Genomic DNA, 18,417 nt, shown 5'->3' on the forward strand with positions numbered 1-18,417 from the left:
CCATGGAAGGAGTGCAGCGAAGATTCACCAGACTGATACCTGGGATGGCAGGAATGACGTACGAGGAGAGATTGGGTCGATTGGGCTTGTACTCACTGGAGTTTAGAAGATTGAGAGGGGATCTCATCGAAACCTATAAAATTCTGTCAGGCCTGGACAGACTAGATGCAGGAAGGATGTTCCCGATGGCCGGGGAGTCCAGAACTAGGGGTCATAGTCTAAGGATAAGGGGTAAGCCATTTAGGACTGAGATGAGGAGGAATTTCTTCACCCAGAGAGTGGTGAACCTGTGGAATTCTCTACCACAGAAGGCAGTGGAGGCCAATTCATTAAATATATTCAAGAAGGAGTTGGAGTTATTTCTTAAGGCTAACGGGATCAAGGGATATGGGGAGAAGGCAGGGACAGGGTACTGAATTTGGATGATCAGCCATGATCTCATTGAATGGCGGAGCAGGCTCGAGGGGCCGAATGGCCTACTCCTGCTCCTATCTTCTATGTCTATGTTTCTATGACACATTCAAAACTGTTCTGTGGTGAGATCCTACACTGTTTCTTTTGTGAACAGCCAAGCTAATGGGAATCAGCAACATATTTCAAAAATCAACAGAGGTGTTTAGAGAGAGGGTCGATTGGTTCCCCAGTGATTGTAGCTCCAGATTGTACTGATGTGTTTGTCGAACTGAAATTCTTCAGGTTGGAGGTTTCTCCAGCCCTAGAAATGGACGGCCTAATGGATGATACACAGGAGAATGGAGAGAGAATGAAGGAACTGAAGAAAAGGTTAGTGCTGGAATCACGATTGCAGAGATCGAGAGCTCAGTTGCTCATCAACCGGAAACATTGGCCCCCGATCTTTACTGGGGTGAGATTTCAAAGCAGGAGAGAGGATTTCTGGTCGGGAGTGGGTTTTTTCAACATCATCCCCACCCGGAAGCCAGCCTGATTGACAGGGGTGGGGGGGAGGCTGCAGAAAAGGCCGCAGCCCAGGAACAGGGATAAAGATCGCAAGGGTGGGGGGAGGGGGATACAGTGTGGCTTCGAGGGTCGGGGTGTTGGCGAGAGATTGGGGCAGAGATGAGGGCATCGGGAAGGTCGGTGATCACCGGGGGATCAGTGATTGTGGTGGGGGGGCTGGGGGAGGTCCGATCTTGGGGGGATCTGATTGTGGGGGGGTCCGATTGCATGGGGGCTCCGATCCCGGGGAATGAAGCAGGTTAGCTTGGGGGCCGGGGGGAAGCACACTTGCTGCTCCTGGCCCACAAGCTGGAAAGGCACTTCCAGCCTGTTCCTGTTCCATGCACCAGTCCTCCGTTTAGCACCCGGGGAAACCCGGCCAGCCAGCGTTAAAGCTGGACAAGAGAGAAAATCTCAGGCACACATCCTCATTCAAATATTTAAATCAGCAACCTGCCTCCTGGGAGCGGGTTGGTTGCCATTTTAGACTGGGTATTGTGCAATGAGAAGGGACTTATCAGCAATCTTCTTGTACGAGGCCCCTTGGGTCAGAGCGATCATAATATGATCGAGCTCTCAGTCGAGATGGAGAGTGAGGAAATTGAATCAGAGACTAAGGTCCAGAACTTAAATAAAGGGAATTACGAGGGTATGAGACGGGATTTGGGTAAGATTGATTGGGTGGTGTTTCTGGGGGGATTGACAGTGGATAGACAATGGCAAGCATTCAAAGATAGAATGGAAGAATTCCAGAACATGTTTATACCGGTTTGGCATAAAAATAAACCTAAAAAGGTGACTCAACCGTGGATAACGAGGGAAATTAGGGACAGCATAAAATCAAAAAAAAGGGCATATCAACTGGCAAAAAAAAGCACCAGACCGGAAGATTGGGGGCAGTACAGGATACAGCAAAAGAGGACAAAGGGATTAATCAGGAAGGGGAAAATAGAATACGAAAGTAAACTTGCAGCAAACATAAAGACAGACTGCAAAAGCTTTTATCGGTATATCAGGAGGAAAAGACTGGTAAAATCCCAAGTCGGTCCCTTGCAGTCCGATTCGGGAGAATATATAATGGAGAATAAGGAAATGGCAGACCAATTAAACTCATACTTTGGTTCTGTATTCACAAAGGAGGACACAAATAACCTCCCAGGAATATCGGCAAACATAGGGACTAATGAGAGGGAGGAGCTGACAGAAATTAGTATCTCTAGGGATATGGTGTTGGGTAAGTTGAGGGGACTGAAGGCCGACAAATCCCCGGGGCCTGATAAACTACATCCTAGGGTACTTAAGGAGGTGGCCCTGGAGATAGCAGATGCTCTAAGGATCATCTTCCGGAACTCCATTGACTCGGGAACAGTACCCGTGGATTGGAGGGTAGCTAATGTTACCCCAATATTTAAAAAGGGGGGTAGAGAGAAAGCAGGGAATTATAGACCAGTAAGCCTTACATCGGTTGTGGGCAAAATGCTAGAGTCCATTATTAAGGATAAAATAGCGGAGCACTTGACAAATGGGGAAAGGATCGGACAGAGTCAACATGGATTTACAAAGGGTAAATCGTGTTTGACTAATCTGCTGGAATTTTTTGAGGAAGTAACTGGTAAAATAGATGGGGGAGAGCCAGTGGATGTGGTGTACCTTGACTTCCAGAAAGCCTTCGATAAGGTTCCACACAAAAGATTATCATGCAAAATTAAGGCTCATGGGATTGGGGGCAAAGTATTAACGTGGATAGAGAACTGGCTGGCGGATAGAAAACAGAGAGTTGGAATAAACGGCTCGTTTTCGGAGTGGCAGGCAGTGACCAGCGGGGTGCCGCAAGGATCTGTCCTGGGACCCCAGCTGTTCACAATATATATAAATGATCTGGATCAGGGAATTGGATGCAATATTTCCAAATTCGCTGACGACACTAAACTAGGAGGAGGGGTGGGCTCTGATAAGGATGTCAGGAGGCTACAGTGCGATTTGGACAGGTTGGGGGAATGGGCGGATACGTGGCAGATGCACTATAATGTGGATAAATGCGAGGTTATCCACTTTGGGGGTAAAAACAGGAGGGTGGATTATTATCTAAATGGCAATAGATTGGGAGATGGGGAAGTGCAGAGGGACCTGGGTGTTCTTGTGCACCAGTCACTGAAGGAGAGCATGCAGGTGCAACAGGCGATTAAGAAGGCAAATGGTATGTTGGCCTTCATATCAAGGGGGTTCGAGTATAGGAATAGGGATACCTTACTACAGCTGTACAAGGTGCTGGTGAGACCGCATCTGGAGTATTGTGTACAGTTTTGGTCGCCCCATCTGCGGAAGGATGTTCTTGCCATGGAAAGAGTGCAGCGGCGATTCACCAGGCTGATACCTGGAATGGCGGGAATGACCTACGAGGAGAGATTGAATAGTTTGGGCTTGTACTCACTGGAGTTTAGAAGATTGAGAGGGGATCTCATCGAAACATATAAAATTATGGCAGGCCTGGACAGGCTGAATTCAGAGAGAATGTTTCCAATGGCAGGGGAGCACAGAACCAGGGGCCACAGTCTAAAAATAGCGGGCAAATCATTTAAAACAGAGATGAGGAAGAATTTCTTCACTCAAAGAGTGGTGAGCCTGTGGAATTCCCTGCCACAGAGGGCTGTGAAGGCTAATTCAATAAATATTTTCAAGAGAGAATTGGATATATTTCTGAAGGCTAAGGGGATTAAGGGTTACGGAGAAAAGGCGGGGACGGGGTACTGAACTGGTAAGATCAGCTATAATCTCAGACGAAGATCAGCCATGATCTCATTGAATGGCGGAGCAGGCTCGAAGGGCCGAATGGCCTACTCCTGTTCCTATCTCTATGAAACTATGAAACTCTATCCGCCATCCCACCACCGTTAACACTGGAAGTGGGCTGCCCGAGGCGGGTTTGACAATTTTTTAATTTTCACATCCCACCCGAAACCCACCCGTTTTGCGGGGTTAGAATTACCCCCAAAGATGCTGCCTGACCTGCTGAGTGTTTCCAGCATTTTCTGTTTTTATTTCTGATTTCCAGCATCCGCAGTATTTGGCTTTTGACTCACTTGCTTACTTGATGTAGCACGGGAATACACAGCTAATAGACTACCAACACCTGACAATTTATGTGCAAGATCATAAGAACATAAGAACATAAGAAATAGGAGCAGGAGTAGGCCAATCGGCCCCTCGAGCCCGCTCCGCCATTCAATAAGATCATGGCTGATCTGATCCTAACCGCCTATCCACTATCCCAGAACCATCTCCTGAATCTAACAGAATTAGACACACGAAATAGGAGCAGGATCAGGCTACACGGCCCCTGGGCCCGCTCCGCTACCCACAGGGCCATGACCGATCCGAACCTAGACTCATGTCCAAATTCCTGCCCGCTCCCCGTAACCCTTAATTCCCTTTACTTCTAGGAAACTGTCTATTTCTGTTTTAAACTTATGTAATGATGTAGCTTCTACAGCTTTTTGGGGCAGCATATTCCATGGACCTACCACCCTCTGAGTGAAGTAGTTCCTCCTCATCTCAGTTTTTAAAGAGCAGCCCCTTATTCTAAGACTATGCCCCCTAGTTCTAGTTTCACCCATCATCGGGAACATCTTCCCCGCTTCCACCCGATCCAACCCCTTCACAACCTTATATGTTTCAATAAGATCGCCTCTCATTCTTCTGAACTCCAATGAGTAGAATCCCAATCTACTCAACCTCTCCTCATATGTCCATCCCCTCATCCCCGGGATTAACCGAGTGAACCTTCTTTGTACTGACTCGAGAGCAAGTATGTCCTTTCTTAAGTATGGACACCAAAACTGTACGCAGTATTCCAGGTGCGGTCTCACCAATACCTTGTACAACTGAAGCAATACCTCCCTATTTTTATATTCTATCCCCCTAGCAATGAAAGCCAACATTCCATTGGCCTTCTTAATCACTTGCTGCACCTGCATACTAACCTTTTGAGTTTCGTGCACCAGGACCCCCAGATCCCTTTGTACTTCAGTACTTTCCAGTTTCTTGCCATTATCTATGATTTTTCCTGCCAAAGTGCATAACCTCACACTTTCCAGTATTGTATTCCATCTGCCAAATCTCTGCCCACTTACTTAGCCTGTCTATGTCCCCTTGCAGGTTTTTTATGTCCTCCTCACTCACTACTTTCCCTCCCATCTTAGTATCATCTGCAAACTTTGATATGTTACACTCGGTCCCCTCCTCCAAATCGTTAATATAGATTGTAAAGAGTTGGGGACCCAGCACTGACCCCTGCGGAACACCACTAGTTACTGATTGCCAGTCTGAGAATGAACCATTTATCCCAACTCTCTGCCTTCTGTTAGATAGCCAATCCTCTATCCATGCCAGAATATTACCCCCAATCCCGTGATTTTTTATCTTAAGCAATAATCTTTTGTGTGGCACCTTGTCAAATGCCTATTGGAAGTCTAAATACACTACATCCACTGGTTCCCCTTTATCCACCCTATACGTTACTTCCGCAAAGAACTCCAGCAAATTTGTCAAACATGACTTCCCCTTCATAAAACCATGCTGACTTTGTCCTATTAAATTATGATTATCCAAATGTCCTGTTACTGTCTCCTTAATAATGGACTCCAAAATTTTACCTACCACAGATGTTAGGCTAACCGGTCTATAGTTTCCAGCCTTCTGTCTACTGCCCTTTTTAAATAAGGGTGTTACATTTGCAGTTTTCCAGTCTGCTGGGACCTTTGCTGAGTCCAGGGAGTTTTGGAAAATTATTACCAATGCATCCACAATCCCTACCGCCACTTCCCTCAAGACCCTAGGATGTAAGCCATCAGGTCCAGGTGATTTATCCCCCTTGAGTTCCATTATTTTACCGAGTACCACTTCCTTAGTGATTTTGGTCGTGTTTAGCTCCTCCCCCCCTTTAGCCCCCTGTTTGTCCAGTGTTGGGATATTCTTAATGTCTTCTACTGTAAAGACTGATGTAAAATATTCATTCAGTGTTTTTGCCATCTCCATATTTCCCACCATTAATTTCCCGGTCTCATCCTCTAAGGGACCAACATTTACTTTAGCCACCCTTTTTCTTTTTATATAACTATAAAAACTCTTACTCTCTGTTTTTATATTTTTTGCTAATTTACTTTCATAATCTATCTTCCCTTTCTTAATCAATCTTTTTGTTATTTTTTGCTGTCTTTTAAAGTTTTCCCAATCCTCTATCCTCCCACTAGATTTGGCTACCTTATATGCCCTTATTTTTAGTCGAATACTATCCTTAATTTCTTTACTTAGCCACGGATGGCTGTCTTTTCTTTTACACCCTTTTCTTCTCAGTGGAATATATATTTTTTGGAAGTTGTAAAATAACTCCTTAAATGTACACCACTGATCATGTATCGTCTTACCCTTTAATCTATTTTCCCAATCCACTCTACTCAATTCTGCTCTCATACCTTCATAGTCTCCTTTATTCAAGCTTAGCACGCTTGTTTGAGATCCAACCTTCTCACCCTCTAATTGAATATGGAATTCAACCATGTTATGGTCACTCATTCCAAGGGGATCCTTTACTAGGACATTTTTAATTAATCCCGTCTCGTTACACAGGACCAGATCTAAGGTTGCTTGCCCCCTGGTCGGTTCAGTTACATACTGCTCAAGAAACCCATCCCTAATACACTCAATGAACTCATCCTCAAGGCAGCCCTGCCCAATTTGATTTGTCCAATTAATATGATAGTTAAAATCCCCCATAATTATAGATGTTCCCTTATTACAAGCCTCAACTATTTCCTGATTGATACTCCGTCCAACAGAGTTGCCACTGTTCGGAGGCCTATAGACTACGCCCACTAGTGTTTTTTTCCCCTTATTATTCCTTACCTCCACCCAAACTGTTTCATTATTCAGATCTTTTGACCCAATATCATTTCTCTGTATTACAGTGTGTAGGGGGTTTCTCTTGCTCGTTCTGGTCTCCTACCAGGCTTCGTGCAATAATTACCCTTGAGTGGTTCGACCCACTCTCCCCTACGGTTCTAGACATTGGACTTAGGTGCAGGGAACTGTAGTGCAGAGAAAGACTCAATAGACCAGGTTGAATAGCACGAAATGGATGCTTTTATTATTAAACAGTTTGCAGCATTATAAAATACATGTCATAAGCACAGATTAAAGCGACTACAAGCATGCACGTATCTATAAACTTAATTCCATGGAAATGGGAAACACACGGCACATCGAAAAAGGGGAAACACATTACGATTACCCTTACCCCCTCCCCTAGACCTAGACTAAGTTTTGACCTGAGGAACTCGGAATCATGCTCACCACTTTCAGATTCGCAAAAGAGGGGGTTCGCAGCCTTTTGGTACAGCTTTCCGTCGTCACGTGGATTTGGAAACTTCTGGCGCAGCTTGTTTTTCTCTCTCTCTCAGGCGATGAGGCAGTGGACACAGCCTTGATGAGCGCTCGTCATGGTTGAATCTGTTAACAAGCCGTTGAAGAACTGGATACACATGGGAGAATCCGAGAGTTTCTGGCCGAATGGTATGTCGAGGCCCTGACTGGCTAGGCCTGGAATGTCTTTTTATTTATTTCTCGCTCCCACCTGGCTCGGCGGTTTTTCAGAGGGTGTCTTCTCCTTCGGCTTGGGTCATCGCTGATCTCCCGACAAAAGTACCCAGGCCACCCTCCTTCGTCTTCCCGTCGTAGTCGAGCCTTGCCTGGCCGAGCTGGCTTCCCAGCCAAAGTCTTCTCGTCGTCACCGAAGTTACGAATTGTACCGAAGAAGTGAATCGTCCTACGAATGAAGCGTAGCCGTCGAGGTGAAGCGTTGCCTCCAGTGTGTGTGTCTCTTTCTTGATGGACTTTCAAATCCATAATTATACTCTTTTGGGACAGTCTTATCTCCCGCCAGATCATAGTCCAGTCTTTGTAATATTTTTGGCAGGCAGAAATCTCTGCAGGGGCGCTTTGTCTTGTAACGGGAGCCGGTGATAGCTTAACTGGCCTTCCTGGCCGATAATGTCTTTTACTTTGTCACCGTAACTCGGTTCGCATATTGATCGGTCTGGAGATTGCTCTTGATGGCTGTTAAACGGTTCTTCCTTTGTACAGTAAATGGGTTTAAGTGTTCATTCAATTGTCCGCCCATATCTTGATGGGCCCCATCCTGTTACCTGAAACTGTCTTGTACTTAGAATCCAATTAAATATGTATGCCCATTTCCCTGAGTTTCGGTTTCCCGATACTGGCTTTCGCGGGCTTACTGTCCTCAATCCACAAGCCTGTCTGGCTTGCAGTAACAGAAATCAAATGGTCCCAGAAACTGATCACGAGGTCCGGCGGCCATTTTGTATGCCCCTTTTTATAAAAGGGTTTTCTGTATAAGCTTCTTTTGGTCAATAAAGCTGTATTATTAATCCTGTTTTCTTGCGTGATTAGTTAATGAAAATTTTCGAATCTTACAAGTGATTCCTTCCTTTATTAACATAGCCACCCCAACTCCCCTTCCTTCCTGCCTGTCCTTCCTGATTGTTAAATAACCTGGTATGTTTAATTCCCAGGCATTGTCACCCTGCAGCCATGTTTCTGTAATGGCCACAAGATCATACCCATATGTAGTTATTTGTGCCATTAACTCGTCTATTTTGTTACGAATGCTACGTGCATTCAGATACAGAACTTTCAAAGATGTTTTGTGACACTTAGTTCCTGCTTTTGCCCTTTTTATTACTTTACCTTTTACTCCATACCTTCTGCCCCTTCCTGACATGCTCTGGTTTTTAATTTCCCCACTGCTACCTAAGTCTATGACCTTCTCTGTTGTCATTTTTATTATTTGCTCTCTAGGAACCTCCCCCCCACTAGTTAGTTTAAAGCCCTCTCTACAGCCCTAGTTATATGATCCGCCAGGACTCTAGTCCCAGCACTGGCCAAGTGAAGCCCATCCCGACGGAACAGCTCCCTCCTGCCCCAGTACTGGTGCCAGTGTCCCAGGAAGCAAAACCCATTTCTCCCACACCAGTCTTTGAGCCACACATTTAACTCTCTAATTTTATTTGTCCTAGCCAAATTCGCTCGTGGCTCAGGTAATAATCCAGAGATTATTACCCTTGTGGTTCTGCTTTTTAATTTGGCCCCTAGCTGCTCAAACTCCCTCAGCAGAACCTCCTTCCTTGTCCTATCTATGTCGTTGGTACCAACATGGACCACGACAACTGGATCCTCCCCCTCCCACTCCAAGTTTCTCTCCAGCCCAGAGGAGATGTCCTTAACCCCTGGCACCGGGTAGGCAACACAGCCTTCGGGACTCTCGCTCTCGGCTGCAAAGAACTCTATCTATCCCCCTAACGATACTATCCCCTACCGCTACAACATTTCTTTTAACTCCCCCCACTTGAATGGCCCCCTGCTCCACGGTGCTGTGGCCAGGTTGCTCATCCTCCCTGCAGTCCCTGCTCCTGTCCCCACAGGGAGTAAGAGCCTCGAACCTGTTGGACAAGTGCAAGGGCTGTGGCTCCTCCAACACTACCTCCTGGATCCCCGTACCTGCCTCACTTCTAGTCACACCATCCTGACCCTGGCCACGGACTACATCTGCATTAATTAATCTAATTGGTGTGACTACCTCGTGATACACAGAGTCCAGGTAACTCTCCCCCTCCCTGATGTGTCTCAGTATTTGAAGCTCGGACTCCAGCTCTTCAACACGGAGCCGGAATTCCTCGAGCAGCCAACACTTACTGCAAATGTGATCACCGTGAGCATCAATGGTGTTCACCAGCTCCCACATATTGCAGCAGCAACACATCACCTGATCTCCCATTCTATGTAATTAATTAAATTTATTAATATTATTCTTAAATATCCTCGGCCCCGATTCTAGATGGTGAATATCACACCTTTGAAACTATAAACCAAAGAGATTTAAGCTTAAAAGGGAGAAATATTTACCAACCAATCACTTACCCGCTTTCTGGTGACGTCACACTTGGATTACTTTTTACCTCTCTCCTTCCAGGCTGGAGACTGGAGATTGGTAAACCTTACCTGGTCTGTGGGGACTTTTATACCCCGCTCCGCCGCTCAGGTTTCCCGCCGACGCTGTGAGGCCTTACCTGGTCTCTGGGACTTTTATACCCCGCTCTGCCGTTCAGGTTTCCCGCCGACGCTGTGAGACCTTACCTGGTCTGTGGGGACTTTTATAGCCCCGCTCTGCCGCTCAGGTTTCCCGCCGACGCTGTGAGGCCTTACCTGGTCTGTGGGGACTTTTATAGCCCCGCTCTGCCGCTCAGGTTTCCCGCCGACGCTGTGAGGCCTTACCTGGTCTCTGGGACTTTTATAGCCCCGCTCTGCCGCTCAGGTTTCCCGCCGACGCTGTGAGGCCTTACCTGGTCTCTGGGACTTTTATAGCCCGCTCTGCCGCTCAGGTTTCCCGCCGACGCTGTGAGGCCTTACCTGGTCTGTGGGGACTTTTATACCCCGCTCTGCCGCTCAGGTTTCCCGCCGACGCTGTGAGGCCTTACCTGGTCTGTGGGGACTTTTATACCCCGCTCTGCCGCTCAGGTTTCCCGCCGATGCTGTGAGGCCTTACCTGGTCTCTGGGACTTTTATAGCCCCGCTCTGCCGCTCAGGTTTCCCGCCGACGCTGTGAGGCCTTACCTGGTCTCTGGGACTTTTATAGCCCCGCTCTGCCGCTCAGGTTTCCCGCCGACGCTGTGAGGCCTTACCTGGTCTGTGGGGACTTTTATACCCCACTCTGCCGCTCAGGTTTCCCGCCGACGCTGTGAGGCCTTACCTGGTCTCTGGGACTTTTATACCCCACTCTGCCGCTTAGGTTTCCCGCCGACGCTGTGAGGCCTTACCTGGTCTGTGGGGACTTTTATACCCCGCTCTGCCGCTCAGGTTTCCCGCCGACGCTGTGAGGCCTTACCTGGTCTCTGGGGCGTTTATAGCCCCGCTCTGCCGCTCAGGTTTCCTGCCGACGCTGTGAGGCCTTACCTGGTCTCTGGGGCGTTTATAGCCCCGCTCTGCCGCTCAGGTTTCCCGCCGACGCTGTGAGGCCTTACCTGGTCTCTGGGGCGTTTGTAGCCCCGCTCTGCCGCTCAGGTTTCCCGCCGACGCTGTGAGGCCTTACCTGGTCTCTGGGACTTTTATACCCCGCTCTGCCGCTCAGGTTTCCCGCCGACGCTGATTGGTTCCAATTGGTTCCACATCCCCAATGGCCCAGTGAGGCTCTGCCGACTGGGACAGGCCCAGGCCTGATCTCCGACTGTGCGGAGTTAGCTGGCGTCCAACTGGACAGCGGTAACAGGGCTACAGTATCTCTGGGATTGGAAATGGGAAATCAGCCAGGGTTCCCCACTGCTGATTGCTATCCGGCAAACTCTGCTGGAAGCGGATCTGTGTAGATGTTATGAAAGCAGATGATTGGCTGATGTCCCTTGTGGTCAAATAGCCTACCAACACTAACTGTCAAAGCTCACACATGACTAATGGGTCAGGTACCAGGGAGGGACCAGCATTCAAAGAACTAAAGCCAATGCCTTTAAGAGGAGTGGGAAGAAAAAGAAAATTGTTCGAATTTTTATCCAGTAAAAATGAATGCACCAGAGGACTGACGGTGCCACATGGCTAATGCAACTTATATCTTTAAGAAACAAATTGTCTACTATTTAGCAGTTTTGATTTAATGAAATCTTTACCTTTTTTTAATAAATTGATGGTGTCCTGTATTTATTCTTAATTCTTCACACGGCCTTGTGTGGATGAAACTGGTATTGTCCCCCTCTCCCTCAAATCTGCCGTCATCACCCCTCTCCTCAAAAAAGCAACCCTTGACCCCTCCGTCCTTGTAAACTACCACCCCATCTTCAACCTCCCTTTCCTCTCCGAAATCCTGGAACATGTTGTCGCCTCCCAAATCCATGCCCATCTTTCCCGCAACTCCATGTTTGAATCCCTCCAATCAGGTTTCCGCCCTTGCCACAGTACCAAAACAGCTCTCATCAAAGTCACAAATGACATTCTTTGTGACTGTGACAAAGGTGTAAACTATCCCTCCTCGTCCTTCTTGTCCTGTCTGCAGTCTTTGACATGGTTGACCACTCCATCCTTCTCCAACGCCTCTCCACCGTCATCCAGCTGGGTGGGACTGCACTCGCCTGGTTCCTTTCAGGAAAGTGGTAGATGGAGTTTAATACAGAGAAGTGTGAGGTGATGCATTTTGGCAGAAGGAACAGGGAGAGGCAATATACACTTAATGGCACAGTTTTAAAGAGTGTGCAGGGACAGAGGGACCTGGGAGTTAATGTGCATAGGTCCCTGAAGGTAGCAGGACATATTGAGAGAGTGGTTGGCAAAGCATATGGGATCTTGGGCTTCATAAATAGAGGTATTGAGTACAAAAGTAGAGAAGTTATGCTGAATCTTTATAAAGCGCTGGTTAGGCCACAACTGGAGTATTGCATCCAGTTCTGGTCACCACACTTTAGGAAGGATGTGAAGGACCTTGAGAGGGTGCAGAGGAGATTTACCAGAAGGGTTCTGGGGATTGGGGGATCTTAGCTACAAGGACAGGTTGGAGAAGCTGGATTTCTGTTCATTAGAGCAAAGGAGGTTGAGGGGTGATTTGATCGAGGTGTACAAGATTATGACGGGTTTGGATAGGCTAGACGGGGAAAGGCTGTTCCCACTAGTTGGTGGTACAAGGACTAGGGGACACGGATTTAAGGTTTTGGGCAAGAGATATAGGGGGGACGTGAGGAAAAACTTTTTTACGCAGCGAGTGGTGAGGACCTGGAACTCGCTGCCGACAGAAGTGGTGGAAGCGGAGACACTTCTGTTGCCTAGGCCCTAAGCTCTGGAATTCCCTCCCTAAACCTCTCCGCCTCGCTACCTCTCTTTCCTCCTTTAAGTCGCTCCTTAAAATCCATCTCTTTGACCAAGCTTTTGGTCACATGCACTAATTTCTCCTTATGTGGCTCGGTGTCAAATTTCTTTGTCTTTTAATACTCCTGTGAAGCGCCTTGGGATGTTTTACTATGTTAAAGGTGCTATATAAATACAAGTTGTTGTTGTTTACAATAACCCCACCGTAGTAATAGAGATAACCAATCTGGTCACATTAGTGATGTTGCAAACATAGTGGGAAGATTTCCTGAAATTGCTAGTTCGAGCAAAACCTTGAAAATTTTGTAAAGCAATGTGTGCTCAGAGGAAATGGACTCCTTGTATATGGAGTTGATTTTCACGGCCTCCTGCCCAGCAGGAACAGGATGATAATGGCAGTGGACCACCTGCTGCCCTCTTCCCAGTCCCAGTCTGGCCACTGCTGTTCTCGCCGGGGCCTTTCACCTGTTTCAGGCGGGAACCTACTTTTAGTACAGTCCCCGCTGCTTACAGTGGGCGCGTCAGTGTTAACGCGATTTCCCCTCTATACACGGTGGATGTTTAATGGTTCCATTAAAAGCCCGTTAATCTCCCCCATCGCTGATTAACTCTCCTGTATTAATCAGGAACACGGGAGGCACTGCTGGAACCCAGCGCTCTATATTTCCAACCCACTCACGCTATTCTCTGGTGCCAGGCACACTAATCATTCTGTAAAATTTTTGCACGATTCTCACACTGACGGGACATGGCAAAGAACCACGAACTCCTCACTGGCGCTTCCAGACTGATGCTGTCCGCAGAGATCAGTCAAATTCGCCCAGCTTCTCATCACCTGAATTCCTCGTCTGGCTCCACACAGAGAAACATAACAGGTAATTGCACCTTAACAAGGTGCGAACTACTCACTGAACGCCTGTTTCTGCCCGAAATAACCGACGCTGTTAGCGCCAACTTGGTCATTTACAATAATGGTAATGACAAATTGGCTAGTGCTATTTACCCAATTTAAACGTGTGCATTTAAGTGATAGGGATTGTATACTAATCAGGGTCCTGTGACGTACATAGGATCCCAATGTGATTTTGAGGTACCATTGGGCGGAGATGGGACTATGCACACTACACCCATTGGAACCAGGCATGCAGCAGCCTCACCAGCAGTCCTTAAAGGAACTGCTGCATACTGCTCAGAAAAAAGTAAGTACAAGTTTTTTGAAGAGATTTCTGTGGGGCCGGAAGGAGCACGAAAGTCACATTAATGAGGATATATGATAGACTGCCAGACAAAGGAAAGGAAGTTGTAGGTGAAATTTGCAGAGGGGCATGTGTTATGATAAGAGTTATAATTTTAGGAGATTTTAACTATCAAAAGTTAGGCTGGGATAGGAGAAATGTTTGTGGAAAGGAAATTGAGTTTTTTTGCAGTGTGTTCAGGATTGTTTTCTCAGTCGGTAGATTGCTATTCCAACAAGGAAGGCAGCATTGCTTGACCCTGGTTCTGTATAATTAAGCAGAGCGAGTAGACAACCCAGAAGTAGGGCAATGATCACAATATAATTAGGTTCAGTGTAAGAGTTGGAAAAGGAAAATGAAAAGCTGAGGGCCAGGGGTACTTGACTGGAAAAAGCAAATTGTAACGAGTTAATAAGAGACATTGCCCAAACAAAATGGAAGGAAAAGCTGGCAAATAGAATCTCAGATCAGTAATGGGAAAGGTGCAAATCAGGCACATTCCAGTAAGGACAATGGCAGTGCACCGAAGGTTGGGGTCCTAAAGATGAATAAGGGGAAGTAGATCAAATTTGAAACTGAAAAAAGAACCGACGCAGATAATAAAAATGAAAGCCAGGACAAATATAGATAGGAAAACTACAACAAGGAAGACTAGAAAAGCTAGGAGGATGTATGTACAAAAATGAGCAAAAAGAACAAAAGAGGCAACAACTAGCCATCTTTGTATAGGTATATTATTCTTAATAGGAAAAGCCAGGTAGATGCAGAACCACCAAGAGACAAGGAAGCAAACTTGTATTTGAGAGTCAGGGAATACTAAATGAGTATGTTGGTTTCAAAGAGGAGGTGGATATTGAGATGTAGAACCATCAGAGGTAGATGGGTGGAGGGGAACTTATTATGTAAATAATATTAAAGAAGCTGCTCAACCTTAAGGTAGGCAACTCATCAGGACTGCATGGTTTACAGCTATGAATCATTAGGGAAGCTAGGGAGGAATAGCAGAGGCTTTGACTATAATTTTCCAAAATTCAGTAGAAGAGAAAATTGTGCCAAAATATGCCATCCTATTCAAAACAGGAGATGAGGACAAGGCAGAAAATTATAGTCTAGTTAGTCTTATTTCAGTTATTAGTAAACCACTCGAGTCTATAATATCTAAAAACAAAGGAATAAAAGGGCCAAATGGAGTGTATGAGAATAGATTAGCAGCTAACATAAAAGAGAAACCAAAAGTCTTTTATAAACATATAAATAGTAAAAAGGTAGTCAAAGGAAGGGTGGGGCTAATTAGGAACCAAAAGGGAGATCTTCCTGGGGAGGCAGAGGGCTTGGCTGAGGTTCTAAATGAGTACTTTGCAATTGTCTTCACTAGAGAAGAGGATGCTGCCAATGTAGCAGTAGAGGAGGAGGTCGTAGCAATATTGGATAGGATAAAAATAGGAGATACTTAAAAAGTTGGCAGACCTCAAAGTAGAACAATCACTTGGTCCAGATCTTAGCATCATAGAATCATAGAATGGTTACAGCACAGAATGTGGCCATTTGGTCCGTCGAGCCCGTGCTGGCTCTCTGCAAGTGCACTTCAGCTAGTCCCACTTCCCCGCCCTTTCCCCATCGCCTTGCAAATTTCTTTCCTTCAGATACTTATCCAATTCCCTTTTGAAAGCCACGACTGAATCTGCCTCCACCACCCTTTCAGGCAGTGCATTCCAGATCCTAAACACTCGCTGCGTAAAAAAGTTTTTCCTCATGTCGCCTTTAGATCTTCTACCAGTCACCTTAAATCTGTGTCCTCTGGTTCACGACCCTCCGCCAATGGGAACAGTTTCTCTCTATCTACTCTGTCCAGATCCCTCATCTTGGACGGTAGCGAAAAACATGCATCGGCCGCCCGTTTCACCTGTCTGAGATCCGATAACTCAGCACAGACTGCAGATTAAACCAGGAGCTGAAACCCGTCCTGGGCGGGAGCTCGATTTTCTTCTCTATTGACTCCAATGGAACCGGGCAGAGTGTAAAACGGGCGGCCGATCCGCTGTCGCACGACTTGTGCTGCCGTCCAAGACAAATTTCACCCATTGGGTCCTTCCTGGTCTGTATGGTTTAGTTCCACAACGCAGGAGAACTTACCAACTGAGACAACCGTGGATTTTCAGACATATTTTTAAACCAGGGGGGTCATTGTGACTTTGGCGGGTAGCATAAAATGGGCGCTATCCGATCAGCCGCTCGTTATACATCTCTCCCGATTGTCATTTCTATTGAAGGGATGTATAACGGGCGGCTGATCTGATATCGGCCAAAGTCAAATTTACCCCGAGGTGTGTGTAGTGATCAATAGCATGTCATTCTATAGTGGACACTAGGTGGAGCCGTAGAGCTGTATATAGCTGTATGTATAAGACTACACTACCCAGCTATATATTATATGAAGACTACATTACCCATGAGGCTAGGCTACCCACAAGGCAGCAGTCAAGATGGAAGCCTCTACAAGATGCTGTACAAGTCCACATGTGCTCAATAAAAGTAGCTAGCAAAAGCTAGCTGTGTTCATAATAAGAATGTCTATTTATTAATGAACATAACATGGTACCAGGGTGGTGAAGATCTGCTGAAAATTGTGAAAAGCGACATGGAGAATTTGAAGACACCAGAGCATTTGAAACTCACAGAAAAAATCGACTACAATTGGCAGACTTTTAAACAGCAATTCGAACTCTACATTGCAGCCATCGGATTTGGTACGAAGCCAGACGCAAGGAAGATAGCGTTGCTGCTTACGGTTGCAGGCCCACAGGCGATAGAGGTATTTAATACATTTGTATTTAATCCAGTGGAGAACAGAGACAAATTAGACGATGTGCTACAGAAATTTGATGCACATTGTTCTCCCAAAAAGAATGAGACGTATGAAAGATACATCTTCCGTTCTCGGACACAGCAACAAAATGAGACTTTTGATAGTGTAGTGGCGCTTCTTAGTTTCCAAACAGGCAGGCCACTGAGCTGTGGGGCCTTTAACAACGAGTAGACGCGTGTCGAAATAAAACGTTCCCAAACGTAGCTTTGTCTTTTAAACTGTTTACTATAACACTTAACAAACGGAATTACAAAGCAAACACGTATAAACGAACACGCGTCTACTCGTTGTTAAAGGCCCCACAGCTCAGTGGCCTGCCTGTTTGGAAACTAAGAAGCGCCACTACATTAGTCAAAAACTCGCTCCCTAAGAAGGAAGGGACGGAATCGTCGGCGAACGTATACATGAATGGTCACGGAGCCAGACGACAATATAAGAAAGCGAAGGTACAGTGACTGTTACTTGCTTTGTTCATTCTATTGAGAAGCTAAATAAGAGCTGCGGGTAAAATGGCCGAGGCCTTGCGGAGCCAGGAGCTTCCCTCAGCCAGAAGGATTGCTAGCCAAAAGAGGGAAATAAAGCTCACCCCAAAGGCAATGGAAGAGAAGTTACATAGAAGCATAGGTGCAAGGAAGGCTAAATTAGCTCAGATAACTGGAAAAATGAAGATAATTGATCGCCTCATGGAAGATAATGCTAATATTAAGAAAGCTGAAGACATAATGTATTACGATTTCTCCAAGCTGCATGAAGAATTTAATGTACTCAATGAAGGTGTATTAGCACTTCTGTCTGAAGAAGAGGGAAACGATGATCAGCACAACTGGTTTGATCTTAAATCAACCAGCATTAAGGACTATATCAAGGCCACGGAACAGTGGATTTTAAAGATTCGTCAAGATGCTGATACAGCAGAGAAAGATAAAGTTGACGATGAAGTCGGACCAGACGATAGCATTTCAGAGACTTCCGCCAGACCGAGCAAAAATCGAAAAGAAGGTAGCTCTGTTTCTGGACGCAGGTCAGTCGCTTCCACCACAAGCTCGTCGCGACGCATGAGAGCGGAGGCTGAACGGGCGGCGTTGATGGCGCGCGCAGCATCTTTAGCGGAGAAGCAAGCTCTTGAATGGGAAGAGGCCCGACTGCAGGTCCAAGAGGCCCGACTGCAGGTCCAAGAGGCCCAACTGCAGGCCCAACAGGCCCAACTGCAGGCCCAAGTGCAGGCCCAACGGGCCCAGGTGCAGGCAAAGAAAGAACAGCTGGAGATAAAAACAGCTATCGAGGTCTCAGACGCCAGGTTGAGTGCGTACGAAGATTATGAAGGCTCACGGGATGGCGGGAGCCACTGCCAGTCAACGTTGTCACATAGAGTTGGATCCAGGGCACCCTCAAGAGTTACAACAGAGCCCGAAGGCAATCCCCTGGCATTACAGCGTGGAAGAGTGG

The 18,417-nt window shown here is 46.5% G+C and overlaps 1 protein-coding gene across 1 annotated transcript in view; it reads left to right on the forward strand.

The window, feature by feature from the left end:
• Window positions 1-721: 721 nt before the first annotated feature.
• Window positions 722-18,417, forward strand: part of LOC147097544 (uncharacterized) — a 51,671-nt gene continuing 33,975 nt past the window's right edge. The window contains exon 1 of the mRNA XM_085971396.1: window positions 722-783. Coding sequence (XP_085827522.1) covers window positions 722-783 — 62 coding nt within the window. The remainder of the gene's footprint in view (window positions 784-18,417) is intronic.

Source organism: Somniosus microcephalus, chromosome 31 (genome assembly GCF_052327205.1).
Source record: "Somniosus microcephalus isolate GS21.2 chromosome 31, FLI_Smic_1.0, whole genome shotgun sequence".
In the NCBI taxonomy this organism is placed as follows: Eukaryota; Metazoa; Chordata; class Chondrichthyes; order Squaliformes; family Somniosidae; genus Somniosus; species Somniosus microcephalus.